General features: G+C 41.9%; 1 protein-coding gene and 1 long non-coding RNA gene across 3 annotated transcripts in view; one reads left to right on the top strand and one right to left on the bottom strand.

The window, feature by feature from the left end:
* Positions 1-4,638, top strand: part of LOC130545049 (atrial natriuretic peptide receptor 1) — a 10,920-nt gene extending 6,282 nt beyond the window's left edge. Inside the window, exons 15-23 of one of the 2 annotated variants that reach the window (XM_057319359.1) lie at positions 122-223; positions 353-472; positions 544-637; positions 857-944; positions 1,401-1,540; positions 1,679-1,831; positions 1,969-2,067; positions 2,172-2,263; positions 2,349-4,638. In XM_057319359.1, the coding sequence (XP_057175342.1) occupies positions 122-223; positions 353-472; positions 544-637; positions 857-944; positions 1,401-1,540; positions 1,679-1,831; positions 1,969-2,067; positions 2,172-2,263; positions 2,349-2,510 (1,050 nt within the window). In that variant the 3' untranslated portion in view covers positions 2,511-4,638. Of the gene's footprint in view, positions 1-121; positions 224-352; positions 473-543; positions 638-856; positions 945-1,400; positions 1,592-1,678; positions 1,832-1,968; positions 2,068-2,171; positions 2,264-2,348 lie in introns of those variants that run through there. The other variant, XM_057319360.1, reaches the window with a different exon arrangement.
* Positions 4,639-6,930: 2,292 nt separating this feature from the next.
* Positions 6,931-8,200, bottom strand: LOC130545080 (uncharacterized). Its single transcript, XR_008961610.1, has 2 exons — positions 7,505-8,200; positions 6,931-7,236 (listed from the first exon to the last, which is right to left on the bottom strand). It is a non-coding gene; the product is annotated as an uncharacterized LOC130545080 (long non-coding RNA).
* Between the last annotated feature and the right edge of the window lie 4,984 nt (positions 8,201-13,184).

The raw sequence follows: 13,184 nt of genomic DNA, 5'->3' as shown, positions 1-13,184 counted from the left end.
GTGCGGTGTGTGTGTGTGTGTGTGCAGTGATGCTGCTAGACTCTGTATTCATCTGTGTGTGTGTGTGTGTGTGTGTGTGCGTGCGTGCGTGCGTGCGTGTGTGTGTGCGTGTGTGTGTGAGGTTGAGGACAGTTCTCTGGAGTGTGCCTGGTGTCCTCCGCTGCCCGAGTTGATTTCAGGAAAAGCCGACAGCACCTGCCCCTGTCCTGCTGAATACGCTGAGGTTTGAAAACACACCCGGGACACATTTTACCCAATGCATTAAAACATAAAGAACATAAAGTTGTGTTCTTTATCAACAAAACTAGTTAACTAGTCTCTGTGTCTCTCTGTCTCTCCTCGACTTTCTCAGCTGATTCGAAGGTGTCGTGCTCATAACCCCACCCACCGGCCCACCTTTGAGCAGATACGCAAGTTTGTGAACAAAATCAACCCACATAAAGTCAGTCCCGTGGACATGATGATGGAGCTGGTCAGTTGCACACACACACAGACACACACGGAATCATATAGTATATAATAACAGCCTTTGTGTGTGTGTAGATGGAGAAGTACAGTAAACATCTGGAGGTTCTGGTTGGGGAACGGACTCAGGATTTGATGCTGGAGAAACAAAAGACCGACAGACTTCTCCACAGTAAACAAACACTGCGTTATCAAATCCAAAACTGAGATTCTCAGCTGATCCCTGAACTGATGTCAAACATTCTGAAGAAAGAATCTAACGACATGATCCTTTTGGGGTCATATTAGAAGAACAACAAATAGTATTTTGGATAAACTAACATTTTTTACATTTTATTGTGTTCATCATCGTGTGTGTTACATTGTGTTTTGTTTGTTGTGTGTTTTTCAGGTATGTTGCCCAAACAGGTGGCAGATGACTTGAGACAGGGAAAACCTTCACAAGCTCAGAGTTACATCAGTGCCACCGTCTTCTTCAGGTGAACACACACAAACACACACATACACATGCATGCACGCACACACGCACGCACACACATGTTGGGTTTCCATGTGTTATGGGGACATTACATAGACACAATGGTTTTTATACTGTAGAAACTGTATCTCATATTCCCTACCCCTAACCCTAACAATCACACACAACTGTCTGCTCTTTTACATTTTCACAAAAGTTCATTCTGTATGATTTATAAGCTTGTTTCCTCATGAGGACCAAAAAATGTCCCCACAAGGACAAGGGTTTTGGATATTGCCATCATTGTGGGGACATTTTGTCCCCATACCGTAGGGTTTACCCTTCCCACACACTCTCACACATACACTCACTCACACACACACACACACATAAACACCCCCACACACACGCACACACACACACACAGACACAGACAACTTTCATCTCTGTCTGATGTGTGGTCTCTTCTGTTTCTCAGTGATATCGTGGGTTTCACACAGTTGTCCAGCTCCAGCACGCCGTATCAGGTCGTCGACTTCCTCAATAAACTCTACACCACCTTTGATGACATCATCGACAACTATGACGTCTATAAAGTGGAAACAATCGGGGATGCCTGTTAGCGCTTTCCTAACCTCAGCATCAGTTGATCGTTGTCTTGTTTACTCTGTATGCAGACGGATCCGTGCAGCGCGGCATGTGAATTTGACACTATGAGGTTTGATTCTGTCTGAATGTGTAGTTGTTGTGTTGTAGACATGGTGGTGTCAGGGGTACCCAGAGAGAACGGCATTCTTCACGCATCAGAGATTGCCAGCATGGCTCTTGACCTGGTGTCTGTCTGCAAGACCTTCAGAATCCCCCACAGACCAGAAACACATCTGCAGATCCGCGCTGGAATACACTCGGGTCAGCATCACCGTCTCGCTCTCACATGAATGAAAACATCACAAACTACTGGATAGATCAGGATCACCACATGTCACACATCATTCTCTTGAGCTCTTCCTCTGGTGTAACCGGAGCTCTTCTGGTGTCTCAATCAGGTCCTGTAGTGGCAGGAGTCGTAGGAACGAAGATGCCACGATACTGTTTGTTTGGCGATACGGTCAACACAGCTTCTCGTATGGAGTCCTCCAGCGAGGGTACAGAAGCAGTTGTTAACGTGCCTTTTTTTGTGTAATTATATTCATTCCATGTGATGACACTTGTGCTCATGGCCGGAGATGTTTCTCTGTGGTCTCTCTAGCGTTGAAGATTCAGTGCAGCTGCAGCACGTTCTACCTGCTGGAGGAGGTCGGCGGATACACGCTGACCTGTAGAGGTGTGTCACAGGTGAAGGTGAGAGAACACGTCATCACAGCAGGGTCAGAGCGTTCACGGTGAGGCGGTGCAGTGGCGTTTACTCTCATGTGTGGTTTGACAGGGCAAAGGGGACATGGTGACACACTGGCTGGAAGGCAAACGTGCTGCAGCTCCCAGTAAAGACTCAAAGAAACCAGTGACGCTGCAGGAGTCTGAGACAGAGGACTACACCAGTATCCCAGGAGTCCTGAGCCCATCTAACAGCACTGACCTCCTGTGTTAACACAACTAACATCTCAACAGCAAACCGTCGCCTTAGAATTAAAAGGTTCTATCTGACATTTTGGTCAAAATTGAGTTATTCACACATTCTTATTCTGTGACAACTTATTTACATTATGCCATGTTTGTTTTTCTAATGTGTGCGTTTTCGGACTTCTATCTACAAAATCGAATTATAATTTGGTGCCATAAGGTTCTATCTGCAAGAGCCAATCAGCACTTTGAATGCACGCAAGAGGACCAATCAGGATTAGCTTTCTTTGTCATGTGACCGGACTCTTCAGTGACAGGGGAATATCTGAGGAAACAATGTTTAAAAGAAACCTCGAGGTTGACTGTTTTATTGATGCTCTTGTCAACGAGAGCAGCTCAAACGACAGTATTTTTTGTTTTGTTGAGGAGATAATTATTTTTATATTTATAGACGCAACACTAGCAGCGCTAGCTTCCTAATACCTGTGTTTACATAGACTCTCATAATGCAGTTAATGCCAAATAGTCAACAACTTCAAGAGTCTTGATTACAACAATAAACTTTATTATGTTTTTTCAGCCGTACTCATCTCTAAAAAGTCATTTGATCTGTCCCACCTTCTGTGGATAAAACATCCATACAACAATTAGCACGGCCTTTTATGCTTAACTTCAACTAGAAAAAAGCATCCTAAAATAGGAAATAAAAACCATGTAAATGTACCTTTTTTACACATTATTATTCACTAATTTCATGTTTTAACAAACGTTAAAATGTGTTGCTTTAATGATTGTTTTGCAGATAGAACCTTATCATTCTAAACCGTAAGTGATTTTTCAGAATCAGTAGGTCCTGTCTGCGTTTGACCTTTTCCAAAAACCCATTTACAAATTTCATAAAATGTTAATCTTGTACATTTGGAATACATCTAGGGTCTCTGTCTTTTTCATGTATAAAAGAGATTTGTTCCTCATTGAAATTCAAAAACATTAAAGCTCAATATCTCAAAACTACTCAGACCGCAGATCAAACCTTATCATTCTAAAGCGACGAAATGTGTCTTTAGGTCTGTGCTGTGAAAGTCGATGTTTTCTTCTCTTCTGTTTCACTTCTGTTATCAAAAACAGCTGTAGATGAACACTGTGCCATCACAGTGAAGTGACATGAACTGTCTTAAACTCTCGTTACGCTGTAGTATCTTGAGAATGAAGAAGTGTTGTCCTGTTAAGGCTGAAATACACTACAAGACTGTTGCTCAGGTTTTCAGTCTGGACTTGTTTAAAGAAAGTCTGTGTCAGTCTGCAGATTTGATCAGTTAGTGTGTTTCTATCTGAAACTTTCAAAAAGCCTGCAAGTGTGTGATGTCTAGTTAAAAAAAATCTGTTCAGATTTGAAAAGTCTTGTAGTGTATTCCTGCCATTAGAGAGACATGTAAGCATCTGTGAAACTGAGGTCAGTGTTAACTGTACTGTCATATCTGTTCTGTATATGAGTGTCAGTGTTGTAGTCCCAGGAAATCCAGCGATAGTGAAGCGTTGACATTATTCATAGAGAAATAATATTTATTTATATAATCAGGAGAGAAATACTGCTGTCTGACTCTGTACATTATATTTAGTTTCATATATTAGAGACGTGAAGTGAAAGTGACCTATTAGTCAGATGTGGTGACCCATACCCGAAATGTGACCTCTGCATGTAACCCATCCAGAGAGTAGTGAACACACGCACACCCGGAGCAGTGGGCAGCTATCACTGCAGGGGGTCAGGTGCCTTGCTCAAGGGCACCTCAGTCGTTACCCGCCGGCCCAACCTTCTGGTCACGAGTCCCACTCTCTAACCGTTAGGCCTCGACTGCCCCAGAATATGATTAGAAGACTCCCAAAACAATAAGAAGGATTACCTTATATCAGACAAAAGTACAAAACAACAAACACAACATCAGTGAATGTATGGAAGAAGAGAACGCTGTATTTTTCTGAAAGAGAAATAAACCATCAGGTGTTCATGTGAGTCAACAGCTCTCCAGCTAATGAATGTGTATTCTGGAGAGAGAGAGAGAGAGAGAGTCACTGATGTGTCGTGTGCAGCTGCTGCAGATACATCTCTATCTTTCTCTCGAAAGCATTTTAAATGTTAAAACTGCTTGAATAAATCTTCTGATAGATTCATGATGTTCAGTGTGCGTGCAGTTATTCCTGTCATCTGATAACAGCACTGATGTGTGTCACTGCTCGCCTGCATGTCTTCACTCACTACACAAAATGTATTTGTATTCTTTTTTCAAACAGAGCTTTATTGGTTGAACACAATAAACTGTGAGTTTCTTTATCCTTTATATAAATAGAGTGAAGTTGAACAGTAACACACACACATGCGTGTGCAGGTGCAGTGCAGACGTGACCGCACACACTGGGATTATAAATGAGGCTTTTACAGAGATGAGGGCAGACGTTTCTTTCTGTGTCTGTTTGTGTTGAGATGAATAATCAGGTGCTGAGGGTCTCAGGCGGAGCTCTAATGAAATGCGTGAGCACCGCATGAGCACAAAAGAGCCGTTCATTCGTTCAATCATTTCATTAACATGACAGAAGTTCTGGAGAACCACATGAAAGTCTCCTCACATCACCTGCTGTTTCATAAACACCCCATACAGACCACACTTTATTATTATTATTTACATCTATAAAACATGCGCAAGAGTGATGTCACACAGCAGCCATTCAGTACAACTGCTAATGTGTTGCATTACTTTCTTATATTACAGTTATTTTATCAAGAACTTATAAAACATAGCAGTTTTTTAGTCTCCAAAGAAGCAGTAACTGCAAAAGTTCTGCAATTGATAACCCTTTAAAATCCAAGAAATCCCTCTGTTTTAGAGATGCAGAACATCATAAAGGTTAATGAACTGTTTCAGAGCCGAGCATCGAAGGCATAATGACATTTTAAAATGCTTCCTTGAGATTGCATTAACTTTTACTAGGCTTGACAGTCAGGTTTTTCAAATATTTCTCATGTGACTGTGAAATGTTGAGCTTTTTATTGCTTGTGTTGAGTTTTTTTTCTTTTCTATTTATGCGTAAATGCGTATTCCGAGTGAAAAGGAATTTCAGAGGAAGAATTGTGGGCGTGGCTTTGCGTTTTTCACTGCGAATTGATTGGATGTGTAAAAACAGCTGTTGCATTTTGAAATTAAACTAGCAGCAGACTGACAGTTGAAGGGGAGGAGTTAACGGATGCTCCGCCCAAGCAGTCTAATTTACGTCATTTGAGATGCATAGGGCGGAACTGCGTTTTCAGATTTTAACTGGAGATTATGAGGGTAGATGAATTTTAAAAAGAAAATGACCCACATTGATAAACTATTTACAATAGACGCTGCAATATTTCATGAAAACGAAATGAAATTTGAAATGATACTTTCATAAGTTTACATTTCGCTATAACATTAAAATACGGTAGAACGCCACTTCTATATAGCACTGCGGTGTGCCGCAATGTACAGAATTCTCGTCGAATCAATTTGTACCGATCTGATATAAATAACGTCAAATTCGCTGTTATTGGCACACTTTGTAGAAAATGTGGTAACACTTTTAAGGTGCTAATAAGATGCTATTAGTTAACATTAATAAATGCATTATATAACGATTAGCAATGTAGTTTTTCAGCATATAATGCTAGTAATGTTAGTTCATGTCAATTCAGTTATTCGTGTTAGATCACGGTGCAGTAACTAATGTTAAAAGTGACATTTGATTTTAATAATGTATTAGTGTAAATAATGTAAATGTTGAAATTAACATGAATTGATATTAATAAATGCTGTAGAAGTATTGTTCATTGTTAGCTTACGTTAGCTTATGCATAAACTAACTGTTAACTAATATTATTGTAAAGTGATATTTATTGTAAAATAACAACCTTGTTGTAAAGTGTAACCGAAAATGCCTTCACAAAGCTGACGGTTTGTCACACTTTAACCCCTGTTCAGTTTACATTTCCCATTATAATCTGTTTTCTTAGTTGAAACCATTAATCTATAACACATAATATAATAATTTATTAAGACCATATTAGCAGTAGCCCAGATAGCAATAGAGCACATGAAAACCATTAAACAAACTGTTAATTTGTCAATGTTTATGCATCAATATCACCTTTGCACCCGTAAATAATGTTGATTTTTTTGTTTTTTATTTCAACAAATCACCATTATTGTTCAAATGCAATATTGGCTACTATAAATGTTTTAAGAGTTGTATTTTAGCAAAGTACAACATAAAATATTATAGATTTACATATTTACTGAGTGAGTGCTACAGTGTGATTTCTAAGAGTACATAAACACTATGAACACGTTGATGCTTGACATGCTGTAGTGTTTCTGGTGCACTGCGCCACCTTGTGGCTGTACACATATCTTTATGACAACACAGTCATATCACATCAAACTCTTTATTATGCAAATGATAAACATTTATTTTATAATGTGGTGTGTTTAGGATGTTCATTCACATTTCTCCTGTATTTCCTGATGATCTTTTATTCTCCGAATGCAAATCCTGCAAGTACAAAAGTCCTGTGAATTCTGGAAGAGGAACTGAACAGGACACATGTCACAGCAGCAGTCATTTCATTCGGGATTTCATGAATGAATCTGGAATCTCTTCTCCAGCTCCCATTGAGCAGCAGCTCGTGCGCTGTAGATGACAAAACCCCAAGATAAGAGAACCACAGCCAGAAGAACCTGCACAACACAAATCTGTCATTACGTCATAAACTTTGCCTTTCGATACCGTTTGTACATTTGTACTCAGAACAAACTTGATTACATTGATTTTTTGTAGGCTAGTTAACGAACCTCTCAACACAGAATTAAAAGTCTGATAAAATACCTTCATTTTAATTATTTTTTTATAGTAAGACTGACGCCAATTTGTATAAAGATAAACTTTATTTAATTTCTAATGAGTTAAAAACTTTGATTGTAATATAAATCAGCATCTTATACTTACAACTGAGAATATTCTGTCCAAACACCGTCGACTCGCGTACATCATTAACAGTTAGTTGTGTTTTCTGCAAAAGAACACGTTTAATTTCAGATCAGGCAGTCCATTAGCACATTTAGCTTCTTAGCACGACCGATCGCCATGGCCACAACCGGAAGTGGAGAGCTCAGCAACGGTGAGGTTATATAAGAGTCAAATGTGTTTTTTCAGCAGTGGGCTTGTTCGTTTGTGTCCAACACCAATTTAAAACCCTTTTAAAACAGTGTCGTAAAAATGTTTTGAGGACGATTAAAACCCATTGACACATATGAGGCTAGGTTTTGTTTGAAAGATTAAATTAGATTCTCAAACTATATTATCATATTGTAAATGCTACAATTGTTTGCAATTTGTTAATTACAATATTCCTCGCCGTTTGTATGTTTATGGTGTGTTTTTGTTCTCGTGTTTGTGACTGTCTGCGCAAGTGCACTGCAGCTCCGCTCCAGACCGCGTGAGGCGCGCATGCGTGTGACGCCACCGGAAGCGCCGCTCTGCTCTGCTGCTTGTGTTCTCAACAGCAGTGCTAAACAGCTTCGTTTTCTTTAATTTTGTGCTTTAATTGACGTAAAAGACACGTGTGTGTGACATAGTTGTGTTTATGAGTGTTTTCGGCAGGATTTCAGTGTTTTGCGCGTCTGATATGTGGAGGTGATTATCAGGTGAGAATGTGTCTTCTACAAACTCTGTTTTTGTTTTATTTTGGATCATATTTCTCTTCTTTTTCGTTTTTTAGCTGTAAAGATGATTTATTGTCCCTGCTTTGTTGAATTTTGTGTGAAGTTTTGCATTATAAGGTAGTTTTCTTTATTTTTTTTATGTCATTATGTGGGTATGATGATGTCGATAATGTCACTGTTTTCATAGATATGTGAATGTTTTGACATATTAATCTTAACATAATGTATTATGGGTGTACCCTGGTACAATGATGGTATGTGATTACAAAAACCAGGTACTGGTTTATCACTGTGGTGTTTACATGGTCTTCAATGTACTTCATATAATACCAGGGTACAAATCTAAAACTTGGTAGTGGTACCATGGTAAAGTTTTTGATGCATATTCTTAACCCCTTCAGTAGAGTAGATAGGTGTAGGATTGTGTTTTGGTGAACAGGTAGTTGTGCATTTTCATACATGTACATAACCGTCAAGAAAACAGACACTGGCTTTATACATTAAGTTGGGTAGATATTGTAGGACAAAATACATCAAGAAGAGCAGAATAAAATAGGTGATTTGGTAAAACAGTGCATTTTAAAGTATTTCCTTTGTTTAGTGTCTGTTGGCTCCAAGTGTTTGTGATGATATGCTTTACATACACCAATTGTCAAAAGTTTAGGGTCATTTGACATAAAATATTCTCATTCTCTTAAATATCTTTTAATCTGAATGTGTATGTTTGAAATTACTTTTTTTTTAAACAAAAATATATACATTTAAATATGTGGCAACATATTCATTTCTTTCATTGATTTGGAAATTTATTTATTTTTTTTTTAATGGATTTATGCTTTTAGTCACAAAAAACAATGACATTTTTGTTTTGATTGGTTTACTATTATTCTCAAATGTGGAAAAAGCATAAATCAGGAATGAGTTAGTGATCCTACACTTTTGACCAGTAGAGTATGAGTCAGGTCTTTCATTGTATGATATTGTTGTTTTGTTGCCAGGCACAAACCACAAGAAAATAATATAACATCCCTTTACTCTGGCTTTCAGAGATGATTACATCATTTTGAGTAAGTTTATGAAGCCTAGAGCAATACAGATGCTTGCTAAGTTTAGGTGCAGGTGGCATGAGGAAGAATTGTATTTCATGAAAATTATATGACATTTTATATATATAAGCCTGTCATACCTGTTGTAATGATAAGTTCCTCCTCCTGCCTGAGATTGGTTTGGGGTCCTCTAGGTCTGTGTGTTAATATTTCACTGTTTCTTCTTCATTATATTCAAACTCACATGCAACTTATTGAATGCAAGTTAGCCAAACCTAATAATTCACATACCCTGGTATACGTGTGGACTATATAAATCTATTGCGTTAATCTTTGTTGCGTTTACATAAATATATGAGTTCACTTGACTTGACCTTCTTTACTTAAAAGATGATGTTGCACGAGATCAATCAACTTACAGTGCTCATGTAGGCTGTACTTACATTTTTAGATTCATTAACCTTAATGTTGATATAGCATAGTGAAGTATGTTGTTATAACAAACAGTTTTGAAATAATACAGTGATTGAATGATTCTCCACAGAAGCACACAATATACTGCATTTCTGATGTGTGTCTGTCTAAGAAATACGATGGGTTGAATCACCTTAATGTTAACTTCACATAAAAAAGGATCATTCACAACAAAACAACATCAATAATACTAAATACATCTTAAATCTCTTTGTACATCTTATTAACAGCTATATAAATGCCCCAAAAGTGCTTATTATTATTTCGAAAAAGCATGATTAATCAAACTTTTCAGGCGCAAGGTATTCCTCACAGCATTTGTACTGATAATATTAAGTTCTTTGCACTGGAAATGTATGTTATGTTTACTTAATTTTAACTGTAGTTTGGACAACTAAAAATGTTCTATTCACTTTATGCATACTTGTTAGCTTTTCTTGTTATATATATTTTTGTGTTTCATGAACAAAGGATTTTAAGTTAAGCTAAAAATGTTGAAGCTACTTAACATACTACAATATGGTTGTTGAGACAACGAACGAGTGTACCTTCATACTGCCATTGAATGATGCGGTGATGTTTCAGGTCAAGTCACTTTTATTTGCTTTTTACAAAACGACAATTTTAGACCGTGACTGTCCTGTCGTCAGAGTCTCTGTTGGGCTGTTTTAGTGAAAGAATCTTTCTTCTGTCAGCACACCTAGAACATAAGATTAATAATCATTCAAACAGATCAACGATTAATGTCTTATATCTTACCTGTGTTGTAGGAGATGGCGCCCACTAAGACAAAGTTGCGTGTAAAAAAGAAAGACGGCGGAGGAAAATCTTCTCAGCGTCTGCTGGCCAATGCTTCTCCAAACTCCAAGTGTCCCATCTGCCTGGACAGCTTTAAAAACGTGGCGTCGCTGGACCGCTGCCTGCATCAGTTCTGTTTCCCCTGCATCCACGAGTGGTCGAAGAACAAAGCCGAGTGTCCGCTCTGTAAGCAGCCCTTCCACTCCATATTTCACTCCGTCAAAGGAGAAAATGACTTCAAGGAATTTGTGCTCCGGCCGCTCGAGAATGTAGTGCCCACCGCGGGCGATCCCCCAGGTCGTGTGCTCAGAGGCAGAGAGAGGAGGAGCCACAGGTTGCAACAACCCGTCCCTTTCGCTTCCTCCCCACTGGATGACGTGATGTTTGGCGGTTTGTCTGACGCCGCCGCGGGGAACCAAGACGTGCAGCAAATGGTCATGCGTCTGACGGCGCGCCGCAGTGGGCGGGGTGAGGGGCGGAGCCTCAGGCATCTGCGGGACCAGGATGTGGTGGCGTTCCGCCGCGCCCTCTACAGGACTGGTGTGCGTGTGCGAAACACGAGGGACGGCAGCAGGCAGAGGGATATTTCAGCTGCGTTCCTGCGGCAGAATCCACCGTGTCTGCGGCGGCTGTTGCCATGGTTACAGCGCGAGCTGACGGTGTTGTACGGTTCGCACGGCTCGCTGGTGAGCATCGTGCAGCACATCATCATGTCCCGCGTCACAGACTACAATATGGAGGAGTCGGCCATCCGGGATGAGCTCCGCCCCTTTCTGTTAGCACGCACTGACCACTTCCTGCATGAGCTGGTGAGTTTCGCCCGCTCGACCCTCAGCATGGAGGCGTATGATCAGCAGGCCATCTACGACTGCCCCGCCCCCAGCTACGAGGAGGGCAGTAGCTCCGATTCCTCAGTTATCGCCATCTCTGAGGTGAGAAACTCCTGCTTGTCTTGACATCACAAACCACTGTCATGCTCATACTGTACATGTCATGTGTGTGTATATTCTGGTTCTGGGTTTGACCTCATTTTGTGTTTTTCTTCACAGGATGATGATAATGCCAGTGATGATGACGTGACAGAGAATCCCTCAGTTCTCCAGGAACAAGCTCCACCCGCCCCCCCAGCGACTGCCTCAGACAGTTTGCCGAGTGAATCAGCGTGGGATGATGAGACACCCGGTCCCTCCTATTCCACTCTCCCCCTCTCTTCCAGCCATTCGCAGGATGAGGGTCCGGAGCCGAGCGGCAGCACAGACGCGCCGCTGGAACAGACCACCCCTGCTGCGAGCGTGTCAGGCGGTCCACGAGCAGACGAAGATGAGGAAGAGTGTTTGATCGTGGGGTATGTGAAGCCCATGGCTGAGCGGACGCCTGAGCTGGTTCAGCTCTCCTCCGATTCGTCTGAAGAGGAGCAGGAGGCCAATGCCACGGACACAAAAGCCACAGTACTAAAAGCAGAGGGATCGCAGTCCCATGTGAACCAGCGTAGCCCCGCCTCCTCCCCAGGCCCCGCCCCACCATCCAGTCCCCAGCTCACACGTTTGGACTCTCACACGCAGCGGTCGCGCAGCAGAGAGAGAACCTCACGGAGCCGCTCCCCGTCCTCTCGCGTCCATCACGCACATCGCCACAGATCAAGAGACGGCTTTGAGTTGATACGCAAAGACCTGTTACATCAACACACGGACACAAAGGAGCACTGCGAGACGTGGGAACCGTCACATCACACAGAAAGTCAAGATGGCAGCTGGTCAGACCACAGTCCAATGTCCATTTGGAGTAGTAGTGAAGCCTCACCTTCCAGACACGGCACCAGTAGTGACAGAGAACGTTCTCAGCCCGTTACGGACAGATTCTCGCATTCTTCTTGGGATGAAGATCGAGGGCGGAGGAGAAGGAGGAGCAGATCTCCCGACTCTGATTCATTCATCGGTTCCCAGTGTCCCGGTGGTCGTTCCCGTTAGTCGCGGAGGAGCCGCAAGCGCAAGAGACGCTCTATCATCAGCAGCAGCAGCAGCGCAGACTCGCGCTCAGAAAGATGTCGTCTGGACAAACCCAGCGGCAAACGCAAGTATAAAACACGCCACCTCGAGCGAGCCGCCCAGCGCCAGCACTGAGAGGGATCAACATCTGCAGAGAAACGCCCGGGACGCCGAGAACGTAAGCGCGGCCGGGAGCTACGGCTCAGCCGCAGTCCCAGCGTGGAGATTGTCTTCGAGCGGAAAGCGTCTGACTCGCATGTTCATCAGCGGAAGAAACGGAGACACCGGAAGAGAAAGAGAGAGCAGCGTTCGCCCACAATCATCACTATAGACAGCGACAGCGATCGGACCATCGACTGTCTGGACCGCGTCTTGGATGTTATTGATCAAACGGCTGCAGGCCTTGACGATGAGCAGAATGAGACGGGGAACACAGTCAACACCACTTCAAACTCTCTCCTAGAATTCTCAAGTTCTCCCGTCCGCACGCTCAACCTAGACGACTGTGTAGTGGATGTTGTCAATCACAAGACAGACACCAACACTCAGTCCGTTCCAGACCCCGTGACCACGATCCCCCCGCCGTCAGACACACGACTGCTGGAGTCTATACTGCAGGATCTCGAGGACTTTCTGCCGGGGGTGTTAGAAGAAGAAGAAG

This window comes from Triplophysa rosa, linkage group LG21, assembly GCF_024868665.1.
Source record: "Triplophysa rosa linkage group LG21, Trosa_1v2, whole genome shotgun sequence".
Taxonomy (NCBI): domain Eukaryota; kingdom Metazoa; phylum Chordata; class Actinopteri; order Cypriniformes; family Nemacheilidae; genus Triplophysa; species Triplophysa rosa.
This window is presented reverse-complemented; position numbering and strand designations above follow the sequence as displayed.